Raw genomic sequence first — 25,084 nt, forward strand, 5'->3', positions numbered from 1 at the left:
TCAGCAGAGGAGCACAAACCACAGACCCTTGCAACAGGTACAGATTTCTGGTTCAAGGCCAGCTGGGTTACCAAGTTAACCAATGCATCCAGTTTGCCTTCAAGCTTCTTACTTTCAGATGATGCAGCTAAGTTTGTAGCTACCTCATGCACTCCTCTAATGACTATAGCATCATTTCTGGCGCTAAACTGCTGGGAGTTGGAAGCCATCTTCTTAATTAAATTTCTGGCTTCAGCAGGAGTCATGTCTCCAAGGGCGCCACCACTGGCAGCATCTATCATACTTCTCTCCATATTACTGAGTCCTTCATAAAAATATTGGAGAAGCAGCTGCTCTGAAATCTGATGGTGAGGGCAACTGGCACATAGTTTTTTAAATCTCTCCCAGTATTCATTCAGGCTCAATCCACTGGGTTGTCTAATACCTGAGATATCCTTCCTGATGGTTGTGGTCCTGGAAGTAGGGAAAAAAATTTCTAAGAATACTCTCTTCAGGTCATCCCAGCTCGTGATGGACCTTGGAGCAAGGTAATACAGCCAGTCCTTTGCCACTCCCTCTAAAGAATGAGGAAAAGCCTTCAGAAATATATGATCCTCTTGGACATCTGGGGGTTTCATGGTGGAGCAGACAATATGAAATTCCTTCAAATGTTTGTGCCGGTCTTCACCTACAAGGCCATGAAACTTTGGAAGCAAATGAATCAGTCCAGTTTTAAGAACATATGGGACATCCTCATCAGGGTATTGGATGCACAAGCTTTCGTAGGTGAAATCAGGTGCAGCCATTTCCCTTAGAGTCCTCTCACGAGGTGGAGGTTGTACCATGTTCTCAGAATGCTCAGAATCAGAATGCTTAAAATTGTAATGCTCAAAATCAGGATGTTCAAAATCACCAATAACAGAATGCACAGATTCACCAGTAATGGAATGCTCAGGATGATCAAAAGGTATAAAATGATGCCTAACTAATCTATGAAATGTCCTATCTATCTCAGGATCAAAGGGTTGTAAGTCAGATGGATTGCCTCTAGTCATACACTACATTCAGCATGCACAACTAGTTGCTTTGTCATGTAAATAAAGGTGCAGATTTGAACTACAGCTACCCTCAAATGATATCCAAATGACTTGAAATTTTGTGAGCAACCTTATAAAATGATGAGAAGATAGCACAAAAAATTTCAGGAAAAAATTCAAAGTCTAACTATGGAAGCTAAAAATGGTAGGTTAAGAAAAATAAGTGAATAAAACTTGAAATTGACAGAATCACTATTTTTGGACGATGGAGACCTCAGACGGCCTATGGCAGGCTTCCACGGCGTAGGAAATTTTTTTCTACCCCAAATACATATATAATAATTGCGATTCTGATAACCGGAGCAAAAGTTATGGCCGTTTGAAGTTTCGACAAACACAAAATTTGCTACTTTTTTGGAACTTTCAAATCTGACCAAACTAAAGGCTCTAGCTATTTTTCCCACAAAATATAGATTAAAAGAAGTTACCACAAAAAAATTCAGCCAAAAATAACAACTCTAGCTACTAAAACAAAAAATCTCAAATAATTCAGCATGGGTGGTCGCTAAAATCCATCTCTACTTGATTTCTACTACTACTCTGTTTTGCCGCAAGCAAAAGTGGTTGCTAAGTCCGTCGCAAAACACTATTCACAGCAAAACACCCAAAACTGAAACAGGGGAAGCGCTTAATAGGAAAACTGAAACAGAACACACACTAAACAAAATACCAGGACACTAAACAACACTAACACACATACTAACACAATACTAACAATTAAACATAAAACATGAAGGAATTAAACACACAACACTAGCTAGCTATTATGAACCTTTGGACACTGCTCCCCGACAACGGCGCCAAATTTGATCGAGGTCGTACCCGAATCAAATAAACATGATAATGCAGTAACTAGGAAGTGATCCTAGGTCGTTTCCCAACGAGCAATGATAAACCAAATATTCATAATATACTTGCAGTAACAGTAACGATTGGGGGGGGGGGGTTTGTTTGTTTTGTGATTTAAGGAGCAGAACAAGTAAACTGGAATACAAAACTAATAATATTAAAAATGGGTTGTTTCCTCTGATTCAGAAGCCATTCTCTTATCCTGAGTTATGGAGAATTCGTCCCTAACAGTAACCACTTAATCCAACCCTATTTCAATTTACTAAGCGAAAATCAACCTAGGGTTGTCAATACGTGATTAGGCACCACATACACCAGTTAGCCCTTCGTCCATTAAGCATGAACGCAAGTTAGGCTCAGAGGCAATTAATCGAACACGAAGCCTGCACTGATTAATGTTCACGAAATTGGGTTAACTAGTGAAGGGAAAACTGCCAGGGAACCACATTATAAATGAAACCTCAAAGAGAGTTGGGCTTCTTCCTCAGAAGGAAACAACACCAGAATGATTAGCCTTCCATAGATTCAAACAGAAAACGTAAATGAAACATGAAGCAGAAACGTAAATAACAGAAACGAAAATGAAAACAAAAACGTAAATGAAAGTAGAAGAAGAAACAAGAACGAAATTTTAATTAGAAGCAGGAAATGGGAAATTGCATTAAGAACGAAAACAGTAGCATTAGAACAGAAAGAACTTAAAACCCTAAACAAAGCTCTGAATAATGAATGGCATAACAGAATGCCTTGCACGAATCCCAAGGCTGCTATTTAAAAAGAGTCACTCAAAGTCACTAGGCCCTATTACAATACTCTGGCCGAAAACGAAATAAACACTAAACCACATAAAATAAAATTGCGAAATTTCCTAATTAAAAATTAACTAAGGTAAGCGCTGCTTTATTTGCCCTCTTCAAGTCCACAACCAAAATCCGGATTAAGCCCAATGTTTCATTAATTCCTAAAATTAGATTAAAAACATCAAATTAGCTAAATGAGACCAAATAATAAAACTGCCTAATTAATTGACAATTAAGACCAATCAGTAATTAAAATGGTGCAAAAAGGGTTTAGAAAATAGAAGAAAATGATGGCACATCAGTCACCTTCTTAAATACATACGTTGGGCACTTTGCTACTCCAAGATGTTGTATCTAAGAAGGAGACAATTTCCCGGGCTCCCGTATTCATAAATTGCATCTGTGTCATATGCATAGGATCAAGTGAAATGCCTTCACTTAAAAAGAGGTTCTATCAAGTAAAGGTCAAGAGCCTAGGGATCACCAGTCTAAAAGAGTTAGGGCAGTTGATGGGTCAGCTCCAGCGGCAAGCTTTTCGCAAAGCTTACGGTAAAATCTGGGACCTAGCCATGGTAGAAGTCTCCACAGAGGCCATTGCCTCCCTCGCCCAGTATTATGATCAGCCGTTGAGGTACTTCACCTTTGGGGACTTCCAGCTATCACCCATGGTGGAAGAATTTGAAGAGATCCTAGGATGCCCTCTAGGGGGGAGGAAACCATACCTCTTCACAGAGTTCTATCCCTCATTAGCTAGAATGTCCAAGATAGTCCAAATCTCGGCATAGGAATTAGACCACAGGAAGCATGTCGAAAATGGGGTGGTTGGAATACCGAGAAAATATTTGGAGGAAAAAGCAAGAATCTTGGTAGGTAAAGGTGAGTGGGCCCCGTTCATAGATTTTCTCACACTGTTGATTTTCGGAGGAGCCCTCTTTCCGAATGTGGATGGGTTGGTGGACCTGGCAGCGATTGACGCTTTTCTCGCCTATCATAACCATAAGGAAAGCTCGGTTGTCGCTATGCTAGCCGACCTATATGACACCTTCGACCGAAGATGTGAAAAGAGCAATACAAGGATTGTTTGCTGTACTCCAGCTCTTTATGTATGGTTAGTTTCACACCTTTTTCGCCAAGAGGTGAGGCATGCTTGCCCGCTAGAAAGCCACTGTTCATGCACAGAGAAAGGAGGGGCAAATTGGGACCAACTCTTAGCAAGCAAAGAAGGAGCATCTGTCAACTGGTTCCCTCGATTGAAGGAAGGAAGAACCGGAGTTCTTATTTCATGTGGAGGATTTCCAAATGTTCCCTTGATGGGGACGAGGGGTTGCATCAGCTACAACCCCGTTCTTGCTATAAGACAACTTGGCTACCCTATGAGAGGGGCGCCACTAGAGGATGAGCTCGCGCCTGTCATTTCACGAGGCTTCAATAAGACCAATGTGGAGACACTTCAGAAGATCTGCAAGGCATGGGAGGTGTTGCAAAAGAAGGACAAAGAACTCAGGGGCAGTAACAATGGGCCCATCGGTGGCTACCGTAAGTGGTTGAAAGCCCACGTGCAAGGTTTGGATTGGCTCCCGAGTTTGAGAACCGCTAAAAAGGAGGAAGTTGAGGCACCGGAGGAAGATGAAGAGGTGCAGGCCCTTAGGATGGAACTCAAGCAAGCTCAAACAGTCAAAGAAAGGTTCAAATCAGCAACTCTTAAAATCTGAAAGGAGAATGCCGAACTGAGAGATATAAATATAGCTACCACCAATGCTTTGGAACAATAGACCAAGAGGGCTCATAGGGAAGAGCACGGCCAGAACAAGTTCCGAGGGGCTCTGTGGGGCAGCAACAACGAGCTTAAGCTCCAGAGAGAGGAAAGGGACCAATCGCGAGTAGACAGTTTGATCTTGAAAGATGAGTTGAAGGTTTGCTCAAGGTCCAAAAGAAACTTGTCTTAGCGGTTATGCGAGACAGAGACCAACATGCTAGCCATCGTCAGCAAGTACCAAGAAGAACTAAATCTAGCCACGGCCCATGAGCACAAAGTGGCAGACGAGTATGCTTGAGTGTACGCATAAAAGGAGGCTAGAGCAAGGGTGATCGACTCGTTACATCAAGAAGCGACAATGTGGATGAACCGATTTGCTCTTACCTTGAACGGGAGTCAAGAACTTCCCCGATTACTAGCCAAGGCCAAAGCAATGGCGGACACCTACTCCGCCTCCGAGGAGATCCACGAACTTCTCAGCTATTGTCAGCATATGATAGACTTAATGGCCCATATAATTAGAAACCGCTAGGAAGTTTGTATTGTCACTCAGATCTTGACTAATTATAAACTTTCCGAATAAAATGAGTTTATCCCGCATTTTTACTCCAAAGATCAGTGCGAATCAAATCACTCCCGCATTTCATCTCTAGCATGCATTCATATCATGCATCGCATAAACATCTCTTCATGGCATCATAATGAACATATCGTTCCTGCATTTGTCCGTTATCATATTCCAACATCACATTTTGCATGAGTCATTGCATCATCATGCATATGCGTTCAACATACTTTTTGTTCTACAAACTACAAACCTTTTGTTTTCATGTTCACTCATGCGTGATCCTTGCATTTTCCTCTACAAAAAAAAAACAAAAAGGGAAGCATGAAAATTCATGATACATTCTTGGTTGCATATATTCAGTACCATGAGCCAACCATGTTGGGATCATAAACCCGTTTCACTTAAAAACAAAATGAGTGAACATGGTACCTAATGCATGGTTAACTAGGAAATGATGTTTCTTCGGGCATCCTAATTTCATAATTACATTTTCCATGCATAGCCTAAAGTATGCCCGAGTCATTCGTCCCTATGAAATGTTGTTGAACCAAGCTCATGCTTTTACGAAAAGGTTCATCAAGTCAAGTTGAAGCATGGAAGTAACCATCTTGCATAAATTGGGGCAAAAGATGGATCGAGTTACATCGCTGCTTTGTCTATTGCCAAACACATTTAGGACTGCTGATGTCCTTGTTACTTCCAGTTTCACCTTGACAAAGATGTCATAGACCATGTTGAAAATCTAAATTGATTCAACCCCATGTCCTGCATAAAAATTCGCAATACTTCAACTGTGCATCATTCACATACATCCATGATTTTCATTGGTTGCATTGTTCATTACATTCTTTCCTTGAAAAAAGAAAAACAAACTTAATCATTGTTATAAAAAAGAAAAGAACATGCTTTACGGTGCCCTTACCGAACCCGTGCTAGAGCTAGAGTAATGGGTGAAGTAGAGGAGGTGCAAGAGCAAATGAAGGCCGACATGGAGGCCATGAAAGAGAAAATGGCCACAATGGTGGAGGCCATGATGAGCATGAAGAAGATAATGGAAGCCAATACGGTTGCAGTTGCCGCTACCAGCGCTGTTGCTAAGGTGAACCCGATGCCCCCATCTGATCTCAACTAAATGAATCATCCAACCTCAGCTAGGGTAGGCAAAGATTTGAAAAGTACAGGCGGCCCCCATTATGCGCAAATTCAAAACAAGCACGCCTTCCCGCCATATGGATCGCCTCCCAAGGAGGATGTCAATAACTCCGCTCCCATACTCATTGAAAGCCAACAACCTCAATTTGATCATGCACATGTCTCTTGACCCATGGGGGAGACACATGAAATTCCCCACCACAATCTAGCCGACTTCGAGCCCTGCCTCGGATATGCCACTGAAAGGCAAGCAGTTGGTGGCATACCCCTGCAAAACACTTTGGAGGGCCCTCAGTTTCGCCCACAACCACAACCCTTGCATTTTGCGGTGGGAAGAGCCCCTCCTGCTTTGGCTGAAAAGGGAAAGTTGGATCATATAGAGGAAAGGCTCAAGGACATTGAAGGAGGCGAAGATTATGCCTTTGCTAACCTAGAAGAGTTGTTCCTAGTACCCAAACATGGTCATTCCCAAGTTCAAGGTGCCGGACTTTGACAAGTACAAGGGGACTACTTTCCCCAAGGACCATCTAAAGATGTATTGTCGAAAGATGGGGGCATACGCAAAAGATGGGAACTGCTGATACATTTCTTCCAAGAAAGTCTTACTGGGGTAGCTGTTACCTGGTGCACTAACTTGGAACCTTCCCGAGTCCATTCTTGGAAGGACCTAATGGTTGCCTTCGTTAGGCAGTATCAGTACAATTTTGATATGACTTCGGATAGGATGCAACTACAAAACATGTGCAAAAAGGGGCACAAATCTTTCAAATAATACGCCCAAAGGTGGAGAGACCTGGCAGCCCAAGTGGCACCCCCAATAATGGAAAGAGAGATGATAACCGTGATAGTAGACACATTACCAGTGTTCTACCATGAAAAGATGGTGGGCTACACACCTTCAAGCTTTGCTGATTTAGTTTTCGTCGATGAAAGGATCGAAGCGAGTCTAAAAAGAGGCAAATTTAATCATCCTACTTGGACGAATGAGAAAACTGGGAGGGTGAGAATGAAGGATAAACCCATGCTGCGATTGTCGTTCCTACATGGAAACTTCCCACCAGCCAAACAATGTCATTACTCAGCCAATAAACAACCCTTCTCCTTACCTACCACCCAGTTATCCACAAAGGCCATCCCTAAATCAACCACAAAACCCACCTACCACACAACCAATGCTAAACACCACCTTTAGAACGAACCAAAACACCAACCAAAAAAGGAATTTTGCAGCAAAAAGCCTGTAGGATTCACCCCAAATTCCAGTGTCATATGTTAACTTAATCCCATATCTACTCGATAGTTCAATGGTAGCCATAACCCCAACCAAGGTTCCTCAACCTCCATTTCTCCGAGGATACGACTCGAACGCAACATGCGCATATCATGCAGGAATTTCGGGACATGCCATTGAGCATTGTATGACCCTGAAGCGTAAGGTGCAAAGTCTAATTGATGCGGGCTAGCTGAAATTTGAGGAGAATCGCGTATGAGTCCTGACATTGACAAAAGACACCACACATGGAGCAATTTTAAAAACTGTTGTTAGATGTCTCTAATGACTCATCAGAATTTTCAAGTTTATGCCATTATTGTAAACCACAATTACAATGCTAAATAATGGATGAATTTGACATCCTTGTCTCTCTCATCCTTTCACAAACACATCTTTGCTTATTCAACTTCCACTGAAATGTGAGTGTAAGCCATTGGTTTGTTTGCTCAAAGTGACATGCACTCCTGAGTGTTGACTTCCAAGACCGTTCAATCAGAAATTACTCGTGCTACACATTTGGTGGGGGTGCCATAAAACAATGGGTAAAGTTCAAAACAAATAAGTTTCAAAATAAAAGAAGAAAAAAAGGAATTTGATTGACTGTGTTTTCAAGTAAAAATATAGACATTCATGTGACCTCATTTTATCGTCCCTAGAGAAGTGAGTTATCAAGAATAGAAGTCATTTGACTTAATCCATCAATTGAAAAATCCTTCAACTATTTCTCGTCCTTGAAAGTCCTTTTTGAGAATCAATCGCTTCTTCCTTGCTACAAGGTTGTGAAAACAAGACAATGATTGATACCTCAAAGCCCTACACTGGGGCAATGAAAGACACCATGTATAAACCTTAAGTGAACCTAGGGGTAGATTATAAGTCCTCACCCAATAGGTTCCCTACTACAAGGTCATGACGAAAGACAACAATTGGTACCTCAAAGCCTTATACTGGGGCAGTGAGAGGCATCGTGCATAAGCCTCAAGTGAACCTAGGGGCAGATTAGAAGTTCTCACCCAATAGGTTCCCAACTACAAGGTCATGATGAAAGATAACAATTGGTACCTCAAAGCCTTACACTGGGGCAATGAGGGGCACTGTGCATGAGCCTCGAGCGAACCTAGGGGCAGATCAAAAGTTCTCACCCGTCAATGTTTTTAAACAAAAAAAGGGGGGGACAAACCCTGGAATTTATATGGATTGATTAAACGTCAAACGGCTCCATTGTCGTCACTCCAAAATGGTCAAGTGACTAAATCAAACAGAACATACACTCTGAGGGAGATCCCGGAAAGATTTGCAAAAGATAGGATAAGGTTGCATGAATTATCGCTGTTAGAGGACTACACGTCCTCGCCTTCAAAGGACTATACGTCCTCACCTTCTAAGGACTATACGTCCTCACCTTCAGAGGGCTACACGTCCTCACCTTCAGAGGGCTGCACTCCCTCGCCTTCAGAGGACTGCACGTCCTCGTCTTCAGAGGACTACACGTCCTCACCTTTAGAGGACTACACGTCCTCGCCTTTAGAGGACTATACATCCTCACCTTCAGAGGGCTACACGTCCTCACCTTCAGAGGGTTGCACTCCCTCGCCTTCAGAGGACTGCACATCCTCATCTTCAGAGGACTACACGTTCTCACCTTCAGAGGGCTACACGCCCTCACCGTCAGAGGACTACACGTCCTCGCTTTCAAAGGGTCATGTACCTTCGCCTTTGTAGGGCTACACGCCCTCACTTTCAGAGGACTACAGGTCCTCGCCTTTAGAGGACTACACATCCTCGCCATCGGAGGACTACTCGTCCTCCACTTCAGAGGACTACACGTCCTCGCCTTTAGAGGACTACACGTCCTCGCCATCAGAGGACTCCACGTCCTTGCCATCAGGGGCTTATGTCCTCACCTTCAGAGGACTACACGTCCTCACCTTCAGAGGGCTTCACGCCCTCGCCTTCAGAAGACTACACGTCCTCCACTTCAGAGGACTACACGTCCTCACCTTCAGAGGGCTTCATGCCCTCGCCTTCAGTGGATTCCACATCCGCACCTGAAGAGAATTTAAGGTCCTCTGCCCTTAAATGCTTAACCGAGACTTGCATTCCCGATTAAGGGACCAGTAGTTTCCTTTTATCAGTTCCTGAGCCACCCCCTGATCCTGGAGGAGGGCCACCTATGCAAGTACAACCAGAGGAGGAGGCTATCGTGCAGCTACTATACATACCGGGGCAAGATTTCACCTGTGCCGCTGCAAAGACACGAGTGTGGATCATGCGCACTAACATGACCACTCTTACACAGATATAAATGACGCTGCTACTTAGCAACATTCTGCCCAGCGACCACAATGCCGATCTCCCCCCTGCGAAAGTATCGGTTGGTCTGTGCCGTCACGACATAGGTAAGTATGCATATGGTTCAACTGATTCTTAATGCCATTTATTATTTGCAGGGATCGCGCCCACAAGACACCCAGTGGACCCGGAGAAGTCCAATAGGGCCCTGGGGTTTCCAGCTATGGTTACGGGCCTCTGTCAGTCCTACAGGGTGCCCGTCCCCCCCAGCAAGGTCATGCCGTTGTGACATAGGTAAGTATGCACTTCTCTCAACTGATTTCTAATGTCATCTATTGTTTGCAGGGATCGCGCCCGCAAGACACCCAGTGGACCCGGAGAAGTCCAACAGGGTCTTAGGGTTTCTAGCTCTGATTACGGTACTCTGTCAGTTCTACAGAGTGCTCGTCACCCCCAACAAGGTCATCAAGCCTCTATTAACAGGGCTTTCATCAAGAAGTATTGCACCCCCAGGCAGGCAGAGGGAGAGACACCACAACATCCTAGGGATGGCCAACAACAGGCAACAAATGCACCACCGCCACCCCCAGAGCCCCTCAGCTCATCCACAAAAAGGTTAGAGTATTGCCTACGACACATGGCCGACCAATAGGTGACCAAGTCCAAAGCCAAAGGTAAGCAAAGTACTAGGTCCGTGACCGACAAGTCATCAGGCGTCCAGCTCAAGACGTTAAAGAAGCGCTACTAGGAGGCAACCTAGTAACTTTTAAATTCCTGCTTGTTATTTGATCACCTTATGTTTCGCAAGTTATAGTAGGACACACCTAGTTGCTCATGATCCTAGGAATTTGAATAAAACAAGCACAAGCTCGAAAAGTAGTCATATCTCACAAAAGATATATATGTATGTTTAGGTAGCAAGATACCTTAGATATGCATGTATATAGCAAAAATACCTCACAAAGTATATATATATGTATGTTTCGGTAGCCAGATACCTTGGATATGCATGTATATAGCAAAAATACCTCACAAAAAAATGCACGTGTTTAGGTAGCAAAATACCTCAAAAAAAGGAAAAAACAAAAACAAACAAGAAAAAGAAATAAACAAATGATAAAAGAAAAAGAGAAAAGAGAAAAATAAGTTGTCTAGCTGAAAAACCAACATGCTTGTGAAAAGAGATAATTTCCAACTTTTCTTTGAAAAAATTCACTGATCATAACTAGTTTTTGAAAAATGTGTATACACTGAAGGATGAATGCTGTGGCAATTTTCCCGAACACCCAAAAATGGACTCAGATGAATGCACAAATTGATAAAAGAACATATTTTGGAAACACTGGGTTGACTAAAATAGAGAAAATGAATTATGAGCCCTCGCATCACATGACCAAAAATTTTTGACACTTGAGTGTCCACATAGGTGCATGCATGACTAGTTTTGCATAAAATTTCCAAATCATCATTGTTGCATTTGTGTCATGGAAATAATGTGGGACATCCCCTTTTATCCCTGAACCAAACCAAACCCTGACATATATCATGTCCAGCCGTTCTACAAGCCTTGAGCCAAAATCCCAACTCACCATAAACCTTTCCCTCAAAAGAAAACAAAAAAAGAAAAGAAGAGAAAAGAAGAAAAGAAAGTTCTCGATCAAAGAATCCGAAGAAAGCAAAAAGAGAAAATTCCCAATCAAAGATTGAGAGAAAGAAAAAAAAAGAAAGGATCGAAAGAAAACAGAAGAAATATGCAGAAAGGTCTTTTGGACCAGACAACATCTGAACAAATACAGAGTTACTACCAAGTTGCTATCTCTAAGACTCAAAGCATGATAGCACGTAGAGACTAACGTCGTCTTCTGCACCCTTTGTCAATCGCGGCCAACAAGCCCGTTGACACGCGGAGATTTACGTCATCTTCTACGCAGACAATTTTTGTCATACTGACACTAGAGTCACGTGATATGCGGAGATACCCGAGTGGTTATCCGTTTAAACTTTCTTTTGCTATCTCTAAGACTCAAAGCATGATAGCACGCAGAGACTAACGTCGTCTTCTGCACCTTTTGTCATCCAGAGGCGGCGGGCCCGATGACATGCGGGAACCAGTTGGTCCCGCATTTATACCTTTATCATTCAAGAGCAGCAAGTTGGGTGGTAAATGCGCATAGACGAATTCTGCGCCTTTGTCACCCAGGGACAGCGAGTCAGTTGTATGCAGAGATATCTTATGGTCACCTTCGACTTTCGTCAACAGAGAGGAACGAAATTAATGTCTTATCTTTACTTCCCTTTTATCTCCAATAAAAGACAAGTAAAGAGGGGCAACTGTCATACCCTAATTTCATCCGGGGACCATTGTTTGGTGGCATGCAACTTTCATTTGACCACTTCGAGGTACTTGGCACCCATCGTTAGGCAATTCGTGAAGTTCCGAGACATTCCGACAATCAAAAGGAAGCATTGTTACGCAATCCGTGAAATTCTATAACATGCCGGAAATCAAAAGGAAGTATTGTTACACAATCCGTGAGTTTCTGTAACATTCTGAAAGCTAAAAAAGGAGTAATTACATGGCCCGTAAGGTTCCGTAACCTTACGGAAAGAAAACAAGTGTCGTTACGAAATTCGTAAAGTTTCGTAACGTTATGAAAAAAGAATCACCAAAAAAAGGCAAGGGGTGCACTTAGTAAAAATGGGGGTGCAAGTAGCAACCAGGCCCACTTGGGCTTTCCAGGATGTTTCTCCAAAAGGCGGTTGCTTCTGGAGGAAGCAACCTAGCTTGCCTGGGCGAGCTGGGTGGCAAGCTCCTCCCTTATTTTCCTATAAATAGGGGGAGGAGTGAAGGAGAAAAAGGTTCAGCCCTCCTGGTATTTCGAGATCACTTGAAATTAGTGAAAAAAATTGTTTCTGTGATGAAAATCCAAGCCGAGGCGCTTCCGTAACGTTTCCGTGGGTGATTTCACGAAGATTTTCAATCGTTCTTCGGTCTTCAACCGGTAAGTTCCCAAAATCGAACTTTTCAATTCATTCTATGTACCCTTAGTGGTCCTCATTTGTTTCACGTGCTTTTATTTTCATTTCATTTACTTTCCGTACCCCCTTTTGACGTGCTTTAGTCATTTACTTAAGTCATTTTCTCGCCTAATCAAAAATAAAATAAATTTTCACCGATCATTTGAATTGTAACATCCGTTAATTTCTGTTAAAATGAAATCCGACCGTTCGGTCATGCCGTAACCACATTGGAAACCAAAAAAAGGTAAAATAATAATATAATAATCAAAAATATCTTTTAGTAAAATAAATCAAAAAAACCAATCAGACGTTTTTTCTTTGGGATTTCTCTTTCTTAATCGAATCAACTAATAACCAAAGTGAAACTAAGGCTAAAATCAATTCATAAACCAAAATTTTTGTCATCACCTAAAAAAGCCATTTTCAAAGGTCCAACGCCTTGAAATGGTCTTTTCCGCTTTTATTGGTTAAACGTGGATTTCTAAAGCCTAAAATCAACACGTAGCTTTGTCACCTCTTTCAAAAAAAACAAGAGATCATTAATGGTCCAATGCCTTAATGTTTTCTCACTTTTCAAAAGAATCGAAAGATTGTCTAATGGTCCGACGCCTTAAATGACCTTTCATTCAATAAAAATATATCTTGCAAAAAAGGATAAAAAGTAACTTAACCAAAAACACTTTGTTCACAAAAGAACTACGTAGGTATGATTTTCTCATCACAATTGGGGAATACGTAGGAGCAAAGGGAAACGCCCTTGTCGACCACAAAAAGATAAAAACATAAAAAGGCATAAAAAGGACATAAGAACGTAAAAAGGGAAAAGAATATAAATTGAAGTCATATTTGCACATTTGATTAAAGGCTGTCGTCTCTTGTGACGGACGCGTGGGGTGCTAATATCTTCCCTGTGCGTAAATACAACTCCCGAACCTTTCACTTAAAGTTCGTAGATCACGTCTTTTCCGGTTTTTCGACGTTTTCCTCAAATAAACGTTGGTGGCGACTCCGCGCGTATTTCTTTCTTGGAACACGCACCCGCGAGTCACGCGTCGCCCTCCCGCCGAAGGGTAGGTTGCAACAATGTTAAAAAGGGTTTTGAATTTGAATTTAGAACCTGTAATCAATTACTAGATATTTGTAATCGATTACCAGCAACAGAACTCTTGAAATTCAAATTCAAAAGTCATGACCCTTCAAAATATAACTGTGTAATTGATTACGAGAAACCTGTAATTGTTTACCAGTGAAAAATTTCAGAAAAAGCTTTTTGAAAAGACACATCTCTTCAAACCATTTTGAAAAGACACGAAGGGTCTATATATATGTGTGTCTGATTTCAAAAGGCAAGAGAGAGATATTTCAAGAGAACTTCATTGCCAAATGCTCTCTCAACAACTCTTGGACAAACACTTGCAAATCTATTAAGAGTTCATCCAGAAACTTCAATTGTAATATCCTTTTCTTAAAGAGAGCATTCTTCTTCTTCTTCTTCTTAATCAAAGAGATTGATTAAGGGATCGAGGATCTCTTAAGTTGTAAGGATTCTTGAACATAAGGGATAGGTTGTCCCTGTGTGGTTCAGACTTTGCAAAAGGATTTTACAAAGAGAATGGAAAATCTCAAGTGGGTTGCTTGAAGACTGGACGTAGGCACGGGGAGTGGCCGAACCAGTATGTATCGAGTTTGCATTTCTCTCTTTCCTTATCTCATTTATTTTATTGCAATCAATTTTGTCTTGCATGTTTAAAGAACATTATTAATTTGATTGTTGCTTCTTCTTCTGCATTCTGAGCCTATCATTTAGAAGGGGGTTAAAAGTTTGTTAGTGGGAAATTAATTCACCCCTTCTTAAACACGATAAATTAAGTCAAGAATAGACACAACCTGGTCATTCAAATGCAAGAACCTTTGCTTGATTGAATGAATCTCTTCTTGATCTCACAAGATGTTAAGAACTTACTTTTTACCATGAATACTTCAGAAAATGAAGTCTTGAAGGTGTTGGCAAACAAACTTATTCTAAGCACTTTTTCTTATCTCTTAAAAGTGAGAACACAAGGTGGTTATTTATAGAAAAAAATAGTTATAACCTTCTGTAATCGATTAAATCGCCAATGTAATCGATTATTTTGAAAAAGTAATCGATTACATTATCATTGTAATTGATTAAAGTGTTATTCACAACACCTAGAAAGCTTTCAAGAACAATGTAATTGATTAAATTGTTCTCGATCACTTCTGTAAACACTTTCAAGAACGAAGTAATCGATTACGATCACCGAGTAATCGATTAAAGCAAGAGACTCATGAAAAACTAGATATGGTCTCAACTGAGCTATGTAATTGATTGGGGATAACCGGTAATCAATTAAACCGAAACTAGAATCTTTCTGCAAACTACAAACAAGTTGTGTAATCTATTACGAACAGTCTGGTAATCGATTAAAATAAAGAATTTTATGCACAAAAGAAGTTTCTAACTTTAAAAACAATCTTCCTATCTCTACATGATGATGCATGATGTACATATAGAAATATAGAGACTAAGATGTAACAATCAATACAAACATTACTTCAAAGAGTTGGAAATATAAAAAGACAAAACCTTTTCAAGCTTCAAAGCTTAATCTTTATGTTGGTCCCCTATCTCTAACAATAAAGATGATTATAACATAGATCCCTTAAAAGTATAAATGATCTCCTTAAAATATAATCTTCTTAAAGGTATACAAGTTTTTCTATCATATAACCATGCGTGTTGGTTAAGAAAACAAAAAAATATTTATTATATGAAAATATTTTTTTAGTAATAAAAAATATTTAATAGAACACATTGAATGTTACTTATAACTGATATCCAATCTAAGGATATACATTCAAAAAATTATCCAACTTTATGAATCATTTATATTTATATATATATATATATCATAAGTATAATTAAGATATGACATCTTTAAAATAATAATTATTTCTGCTTTTAAAAAAATAAATTATTCCCGTTTTGTGAATTTGCTAATCTTATTTCATGATTTTCTTTTCTTTAAATAAAAAAGAAGCAGCATTTCACAATCAAAAGACTCAAAGGAACATCCTAGATTGGGTATGTAATTGTAAACTATTTATAAATATTCAAAGGACGCTCCGCTCCACCCTTCTTGTCAAGGACTTTATCAACGTATATGGGGAGAGGGGAATGCAAAGCAAACGCGACCCTACCATCCATCACCACTCACCGGTAATGTATTTTTATTAATCAATACGGTTAAATATTTTTATTGTCATTTATAAATGGTTGAATTTTATTGTGGATCTCTAATAATTTCTTTTACTGTTTTGAGTCTTTGATATATTACAATTTTTATTTTGAGTTCATATAATCGGTTGAGTAATAACGTGATACTATCATAATTATTGATAATATTAAAAATATCAAGTTATAAGATTTTACATCATCAATTAACTAATGACAAGGATTTAAACCAAAAGTTTTAATATATAAAGACTCAAAACATTAAAAAAAATATAAAAAAACCTATAATAAAATTCGATAATTTATAAGAGACCTTAAACATATAGTGTTAATTATATTATATATGTGTGGTTTTTATATTTTTATTTACAAGATTGAATTTTAGAATCTTAGATAAAACATGATTTTCCAATAAGATTACCAAACCATAACTTCTTCTTCTAGTTACTAATTCAAATAAATAAATAAATAATATATTATATAAAAATAATTAAAGGTTTAATGAAATATGTGATCCTTATATCTATACTAACTTCTCGATTTAGTTCTTACTAGTATGCAATCCATGCACATGCACGGGTTGTTTGTTAAGTTACTTCATGAGCTTTTTTTAATTATAATATAGGCTTAAAATTAAATTCAGAAGTGAATTAGGAAGAAAGTTAATATTTATAATTAACTAATTGTTCAAACTACATTTCTCAAAAATTGTAAACTACAAAAGGTAGTTTAATCATTGTCACTATCATCTCAATCCTTTTGTCTTCTAATTATCAATTTATTTTCTTGCCTAATCCTTTTTATTTATAATAGTAACAATAATAATAATAATAATATAAATATTTTCTTGACTCTTTCTCTCTCTAGGAATTGTCGCTACCTCTTTCAAAATCAAAGAATTGAACAAATAATAAAAGTAATTTTAACATTTATAGTATAAATGTTTACAACAAACAAAAATCAGACAATTGCAAATCAATACGCAGCGAGTGTAACAGAGTATGAAGTTAATTTTTTTAAGCAAATTCAAGTGAAAAAATGAGAGGAACACTAACGTATTTAAATCCTGTGGTTGTCCTGACCTACTCATGGTGGGGAGAAGAAATCACAAAAGCGAATAAAGAACAAAGAAATATGAGAATAGTATGACTGCAATTTTAAAGAAGAAAATGAAACACAAATTAATAAGAATGAAGAAAGAAGAGATAAATCTATAGTAGAATAGCTTGAAATTTGAAGTTGAAGTACCTCTCAAATAGCTTCAACCTTCCATCAAAATAATAATAATAAACATGCATAAAACAAAGCATAAAGAAAGAAACTTATCTCATCTGGATGCTTTTCACCTTGCAAGCGGGAAAATCAGAAAGGGAAAAAAAACAGGAAAAATCAATAAGGAAGGAAAAACATGAAACAAACAACTATAACTAAATAATAATAATAATAATAATAATAATAATAATAATAATAATAATAATAATAATAATAATAATAATAATATTGTCTTTTCCTGATATTGCGCCTCAAGTTGCACATCCACTCAACAAAGCAACAATTTATTTTCTTCCCTAATCTTTTTTGTTTATTCTATGATTAGAAAATAAACTAAGAAACTATAGAAGAATAGAACCTACATAATAATAATAATAATAATAATAATAATAATAATATAAATGTTTTTTTAGCAGAGTTTGTTATCTTCTTCTCCAATTTCTTTTTCTTGACTCTTTCTGTCTCTAGGAATTGCTGCTACCTATTTCAAAACCAAAGAACAAATAATAAAAATAATTTTAACATTTATAATATAAATGTTTACAACAAACTGAAATCAGGCAATTGTAGATCAATACGCAGCGAGTGCAATAGAGCATGAAAATTTTTTTATAAAAAAATTCAAGTTAAAAATGAGAGAAACATTAACATCTTCCTGTGGTTGCCTGACCCACTGATGGTGGAGAGCATAGATCACAGAAGCGAATTAGGAATGAAGAAATATAAGGATAAAGAAGGACAATTTATCAAAATGGTGTCCACAATATAATGAATATCATCAGGAATGAAAACATTATTATAGATGTATACTGCTACTCGCTTACCTTGTTCAGTATAAAAAAATGTATATAGTATCTACAATACTTTCCATCCCTTACACCCCTGATTATTCTATCCAGATATAAACGTGTATAATTCTTTTAAAATAATTAAACCAATTCAAATTAAGCTTTTATAATTTTCCTTAATTATCATTATTTATATCTTATTTAATCTTAAAATATTCCTTTCTATCTTTTTTCATCTTTTCGGTTAACGGACGATTAGAAGGATAATTCTGTTATCCCTTAAGTTGAAATACATGTCTACGTATTTATCTCCAAATTAAATGATTAATTGATTGAAATCAATTTTTTTATAATTGTAATTATAATTAAAGTAATTAATTTTTATAAATCCTATTTTATAATTAATGAATGTAAATCATTTATTTTATTTTATCTTCTAATTTAAAAAAATTTCACAATCATATTTATATTCAGTATTAGTATTTAATTAAAAAAATTAGTATGGAATTTTTTTTTGTAAATAATTTAATTGAAAATTAAAATAATTATATTGAAATAAAATATCAAATTAACTATTTAATGATCAATTGATAAATTAAATTATTGAATACATAAATTAAATATTAAATTATTGAAATTGAACGGTCAATTATTAATACATAAAATATAATAATTTGAAAAAAATAATTTTAATTATTAATTTATATAAGTTCAATATATTTCAAATATTATTATTGTTCAATTTCAATCACGCGATATAAAATTATTATATTTCCTTAAATACTAACCTAATGAATGACGATGATAATAACACATTACTAAATATTGATTTAGATTAATTGAAAATTTTAATTATTAATTTATATTACTAAATATTCAAATTAAGATAATTTGTAATATTCTTGATTTTAACATTCAAATCATTCCATTTTCAAAATATTCAATTGTTGTTATAAATACACTTAGTAAACAACCAATTCCTTCTTCACAAGAGAAGTTGGAATTGATTGTTTAATTTTTAATCATTCCATTTTTTAATTTTGACTTCATAGCAAAATTTAAGAGTGTCATTATCTATATAATCTTTAAAATTTTACGGCTTTTCTTTTCATTTTTTCTCTCATGTAGTATGTTGACCGTAGAGTTTAAGAGTGTAATTTGAAACTTTTGGGATTTTTTTTTTCATTTTACTTTCCTCATCCTTTTATTGTATATGTAACTTTTAATTTAGTTTGTATTTTAACATTATTTTATATTATTTGCCATTTCAATTATTAAGGTGAAGTAAAGACTTGAAAAAAAAAAGAAAGAAATGGTGGTGCACTGTTCTCTTGAGATACAATGTTTTGATGAGTGTCTCAGCCTCCCAGGTGCGCGCAACATGCGTTGATGATACTTTAGAACATTTCTAGGAAAAACCAACTTAGACATAGGAAAAACATCGTGTTACATTATCTCCTTAAATCATCTACAGATTTGGCAACAAAATCATACAATTTCTTTTAACCAAGCCACATAATTTAATTCAACCTGGCCTGCATGGATGCGAAGTACAAAAATAGACCTGAGTAGCAATGGAATCAAGCTCATCAAAGAAGAGGACACATGGAGCTGATTGTTTGGCCTTGTCAAAAATTTCTCGAACATTGGCTTCACTTTCACCAAACCACATAGTGAGCAATTCTGGGCCCTTCACACTGATGAAGTTAGCTTGACATTCATTAGCAATTGCTTTGGCCAACAAAGTTTTTCCACATCCTAGAGGACCATAGAAGAGAACCCTTTTTTATGGTGACATACCAAACTTCTCAAATTTTTCTGGGTGCTCCACAGGATATTGAACAGTCTACATCCAGAAATGCAAAATCTTTTCAGATTAATTTGACATAAAACTAAGTAAAAACGCTTAACCAAGAATAGCATACCTCTTGCAGCTCACGCTTGACATTCTCAAGGCCTCCAATATCCTCCCAGCTGACATTAGGCACCTCAACAACCTATCAACAAAGATTGCTAATTAGGGGAAAGAACAGCAAAGACAGAAAGCCTCACCAGCTAAATAATAATTTAAATTTAAAAGAATTAAAAAAACTACTAACAGTTTCTCGTAAAGCAGATGGATTGCTTGTTCCCAGAGCAGTATGGAAATGCTCATTTGAAATTGCCATAGAATTTAGTACTTCAGCATCAATACTCTCATCTTCCAAATCGATGACATCCATTTTCTCCCTGATGCATTGAAGAGCAACTTCAGTGCAAAGGGCAGCAAGGTCAGCACCAACATATCCATGAGTATCTTTTGCAATTCTCTCTAGATCAACCTACAGTAGGAGAACCAGTACAGTAAGTTAGACATACCAAAAAATGATAAGAAAAAATCACAAAAATCCACCAACAGAAATGGAAGTTAAGCATGTTGAACTTACATCATCTGAAAGCTTCATGTTTTTCGTATGTACGCGAAGGACTTCAAGTCTTCCAACTTCATCAGGAACACCAATATCAATTTCCCTATCAAATCTACCAAACCTTCTCAATGCAGGGTCAATGCTATTTGGTCGATTTGTAGGTAGTGACAATGAAATTAACCTCAATTATATACCAAAAGATATCCACCTCATATGCCGCTTGGGGCTATAATCTACACATAAAGGCACAACTAAAAATCTATCGAGGACCACGTAGAGAAACTAAAGCCACCAATAAGTGTAAAATGCTCAGATCAAAGATAGCCCACCAATAAAAATGAGATTTTTATTATATATGTATGCAAAATTATGAAAGGAAAGGTATATTTGTTTGATAATCCTAGCTGTCAAGGAATTACTTTTTATAACCATTAGATTAAAAAAATAAGAGGTGATATAAGGAGTAACTTTTTAAGAGTTATTATATGTCTTGAAGTTTCCGAATAACCCCTCCAAGATAACCAACGGCAGCTTCTTTCTCAGAATACTGCCGAGATGAAATTGTGATATAATAGGAATGCATTGAGGAAATTCATTTTCCAAGTACCACATTCCAGAGCAACACACCACATTGACATACAAATACTTTGAGCCTAAGAAGACATATATACTTACTAACTTCAGCAATACAACAGTAACAGAATCAAATTTAAGAAGTAATACGCAATATGTGACCAATGTTTTGCATTGGCATAATAATCATGATAAACACATAAAAGCAGGTAATTAAGGAAGAGCAAAAAAATGAATGGTTCCTGTTTTGAGTAGGGATGTCGGGTGCAGAGCAGAAGAGACTTTAACAACAAAAGATGACATTAAGCTTTAATGGAAATATTTCAAAATTATTATGTGTAAATTGAGGCGTAACGTAACATACAAATTCAAACATATTTTATGAATGAGCATAGCTTCTATAACCAAGCCATAGTACATCATGAACAAAAAGTTGTTCCATGGGGAACTGGTTATCTGTTCAAGGATCACCTAATAACAGTATATTTCATTCATGAGAGCATTAGTTAGAAACTTGTACCAGAGCCAAGGAAATTACAGAACATAACACAATACAAAATACTGTCCCTATAAGTGAAAGAGCCAGAGGCCAAACCAACAAACAACAACATCACAAGCTTACAGTACCTTCTTAGCAACAGTGTCATTGCCTTTCTCCCCTTAAATATTTTATCCATCAATTTGTGGAGAAAATGTCCAAAGGGCCCAGAGTAGGTGAAACCATAGAGCTGCAAATCAATTTGATTTCAAAACTGCTCAGTACTCAAAAATTTTCACTACAAACTTCATTTCTGCTTCATCTTTTGAGAAAAGGTGAAACAGTTAGCATAGTATGTTGATTTTTTTTTTTTCATATGATCATTGGTTGAGAGTTATGAAATGGTTAATGGTAAAGACCATACTCTAGTTACCTTCACGGAAAATTCTGGTTGTTAGAAAATTCGATCCAGACGTATAATGTCCAAATTGAAAATGAAATTGAAACAGTGATTTCCCACATATAATAAATAATTTAGAAGAAGCACAGTTAAGTCAAATGGACATACCATGAAAAGAAGTACCCTTCTAACTGAAGTTTCTTGGCGACGAAGAAGAAAAATCCAAAAGCAATCCCATCTGTGTGTTTGCATATCAGAAGAATCCAGTAAATAGTTTAAATGTTGTTGGCAAATTCTCTTAGGACCAACCCAAAACACATCAGACTTCTTTGTCCTGTAAAGACTTGGGTCTATAATTAAAGGCATTGCTCGTTTTTCCTTGCATAGTAAGGGACAATTTGTTATGTACATATGAAGATTGTATATATCAAAGGAATGGAACAATTTATCATTATGTGCACAACTACATATAAAAATTGATTATGTGGGGGGGGGAGAAAAAGAAACTTACTGCTTCCACCCCAAACGACTTGTGTGCAATGAAGTTAAGGCTTCTGTCTACCTCAGAAAAAGTATCTAGAAGATCTGCACAAACACATACCTATATTAGCCTTAGTGTTGCATAGATACGATTGATGCGATACGACAATACAATTATTCTAAAAATATATAGGATACAGTACGTGGAAAATATGTAAAAAAAATTTCATAAAACATAATAAATACGTATATCTTGGACATTACAAAAAAAAATTATAAATCATTGTCATCATAAATCGCATCCTATTGATTTCAAATAAGATTAGTATCAAATATCAATCTCATTCCTGTCCTATAATTATCCATAAAGAGGACAAATTCTATTTTTTGATTCATTAAGGGATAATGTTTTTTTTATTTCTATATTATACATGTTTTTATATCTCATATATAGCTACATCAGATTTTCGAAATTCTTTTTAAAGGCTTGGATACTTCACAGAAACGTGCTAGTGAAATATCTAATAGTATTGGTATCCGATACATATAGGATACAAATATGGGAAGCAAATAAAAGTATCGATGGTTCATAGTCTAACTATCATAAGCAAAAATAGTTGTTTCTTCAACAAAGAATCATGAACCCGAGAAATGTAAGAACCATATCTCTTATCTGTCTTAGTAATATTGCCATACCTTCAAAACAAAAGTAAAATAAAACAAAAATAGGATCACATCTATAAAATTATTGCACCAGATTTCACAAACAACCTCAAAACACTCAAAATTGGAAGGAGAAAAAAAAAAAGGATGAAGCACAATACATATGAACCTATCAATATATCCCCCATTGACATGATACGCAAAATGATTTCAATACTTAAAAGCACCATTAATCTATGACGAAATTTGCAGAGATATGGCACATTTGTGAATCAGAAATCAACAATTAAAACCAGCGCCAGTAAGGAATCAAATTGAATTTCTCCATATATATATACTTCAAAGAAAACAAAAGACTATGGGAAATCAATTTCCAGAATAATCAGATTAAGAGCAATTTAACACGAAGACAAAAACCAAATTAAATATTAGACCTCCCATGTCAGTGGCCATTAGAATCCCATCTTTGTATTTGGTAGCGACTACAGAGGATCCAGTACCGTATGGGTACCTAAGGGTTAAAACGAAAATTAGGGCAAAAAAATATGCATTTAAGAGTAAAATCAAACTATTCAATGTGAAAACCCTAAAATCGAAAAAGTGAGCATCATCGTAACCTATCATATATAGCTGTAGAAGAAGGTGAAGCCCTGCTCCATCTTCGTCCTCCTCAGAACCATTATTCGTCCAGCAAGAGAGACTGCAGTGACACTGTTGGGTTAATGAAAGGGTTTCATTTTTGTTCTATCAATAAAAATCTCGATCTCTCTGTGGAAAACAGAAAATGCAACATGCATAGGAAAGAGATGAAGGCAGAGGAAAAATACGCGTCAACAAATGAGGCAACCACGTAGCTGAGGGGCAAATTTCTCCATTGGGGGTAGTTTTACAAACTATTTTCACAGATGGGTTGTTTTCAAATTATTTCCGATAGGGGGCAATTTTTAACGTAAAATGCATGGGGCATGCAGCCAAACCGCCATTGCCAATGGCGAGTTTGCTGCGCAAAGCCCACGTGGTAGGGAAACCGCCACTCTTGTTGGCGAGTTGATGGCAGGTGGAACTCGCCACCTCTGCTGGCGAGTCTGGTGATGCTTTCCTAAACCGCCAATCAAACTGGCGGTTTTGCTTTGCAGGAGGTGCAGTCAGTCGTAGGCAGGCGTAGGCATGTTGACAAGGAAGCTTTTTCAGAGAAAGGGGAGTTGCAACTGCCATTAACGATTTGAGTGCAAGTTGCAACTCCTCCTGGCGAGGTAGGGCAAAGAAAATAGTCATCCCTGTTGGCGATTTAGGGCCTATATATACGAAAAAAAATTACAGTCTCACAATCACAGCTTTGAGTTTTCTGAAGTAGCTTTAAGTTTTCTGAAGTACCTTTGAGTTTTGTGAGTGTTTAGGGATATCCGCTTAAGATTTTAAATTTGTTTCTTGAGCTTAAATATTTGAATCAGATTTGTAGTTTTGAAATTAATAATTTGTGTTAGAATTTTTTTTTTAACTAATTTGTAATAGCAGTTAGAAGGTATAGTTTTGATTAATTTTTTAATTAAATTAGTTTTATATTTTTATTTCGTAATTGTAGTAAAATATTTTGTATTATAATTTTTTTAAAGTAATTTTTTGTAGCGGTTTGAATGTATAGTTTTTATGAAATTTTTAATTAAATTAATTTTATATTTTATATGATTGTTTGTGTGTAAAAAATAGAAGAACAAATTTTTAATTGGTTTGAAATTTGGTTCTTGAGGATTAAATTTGTGAATGAGGTTCGTAAATTTCAGTAAAATAAATTATATTATAAAATATTTTTGAAGTAATTTTTGAGACTAGTTTGAATTTATAGTTTTTAATAATTTTTTAATTAAATTAGTTTTATATTTTACATGCTTGTTTGTGTGTATAAAATAGAAGAAATATGTGATGATATTTATTTAAAGAAAATATTTGAGTCCCAGGAAAATTTGGTAAATATGAAATTT

At 36.8% G+C, this 25,084-nt stretch overlaps 1 protein-coding gene and 1 non-coding gene across 3 annotated transcripts; one reads left to right on the plus strand and one right to left on the minus strand.

The window, feature by feature from the left end:
* The first annotated feature begins 339 nt into the window (after positions 1 to 339).
* On the plus strand, positions 340 to 446 carry LOC113000581 (small nucleolar RNA R71). Its single transcript, XR_003265914.1, has one exon. It is a non-coding gene; the product is annotated as a small nucleolar RNA R71 (small nucleolar RNA).
* Positions 447 to 19,533: 19,087 nt separating this feature from the next.
* Positions 19,534 to 23,961, minus strand: LOC102664051 (cell division cycle protein 48 homolog). Of its 2 annotated transcripts, none has more exons than XM_041012971.1 (9): positions 23,723 to 23,961; positions 23,540 to 23,616; positions 22,474 to 22,547; positions 22,131 to 22,340; positions 21,712 to 21,812; positions 20,530 to 20,614; positions 20,203 to 20,424; positions 20,029 to 20,100; positions 19,534 to 19,949 (listed from the first exon to the last, which is right to left on the minus strand). In XM_041012971.1, exons 2-9 carry the CDS (start codon positions 23,556 to 23,558, stop codon positions 19,890 to 19,892), a joined length of 843 nt encoding a protein of 280 aa, XP_040868905.1. In that variant the 5' UTR covers positions 23,559 to 23,616; positions 23,723 to 23,961; the 3' UTR covers positions 19,534 to 19,889. The 2 variants fall into 2 exon arrangements, with proteins under 2 accessions (XP_040868905.1, XP_040868904.1); XM_041012970.1 differs by having other exon boundaries at positions 20,530 to 20,623.
* Positions 23,962 to 25,084: the final 1,123 nt, after the last annotated feature.

Source organism: Glycine max, chromosome 19, assembly GCF_000004515.6.
Source record: "Glycine max cultivar Williams 82 chromosome 19, Glycine_max_v4.0, whole genome shotgun sequence".
NCBI lineage: Eukaryota > Viridiplantae > Streptophyta > Magnoliopsida > Fabales > Fabaceae > Glycine > Glycine max.

What these genes read in the sequence shown, in the direction of transcription:
- LOC102664051 (XM_041012970.1), bottom strand. An exon ending in AGTCGTTTGGGGTGGAAGCA is followed by an intron (nt 22,341 to 22,473) that starts GTAAGTTTCTTT and finishes TTACTATGCAAG; the next exon opens with GAAAAACGAGCAATGCCTTT. An exon ending in GAAGGGTACTTCTTTTCATG is followed by an intron (nt 21,813 to 22,130) that starts GTATGTCCATTT and finishes ATTGATTTGCAG; the next exon opens with CTCTATGGTTTCACCTACTC.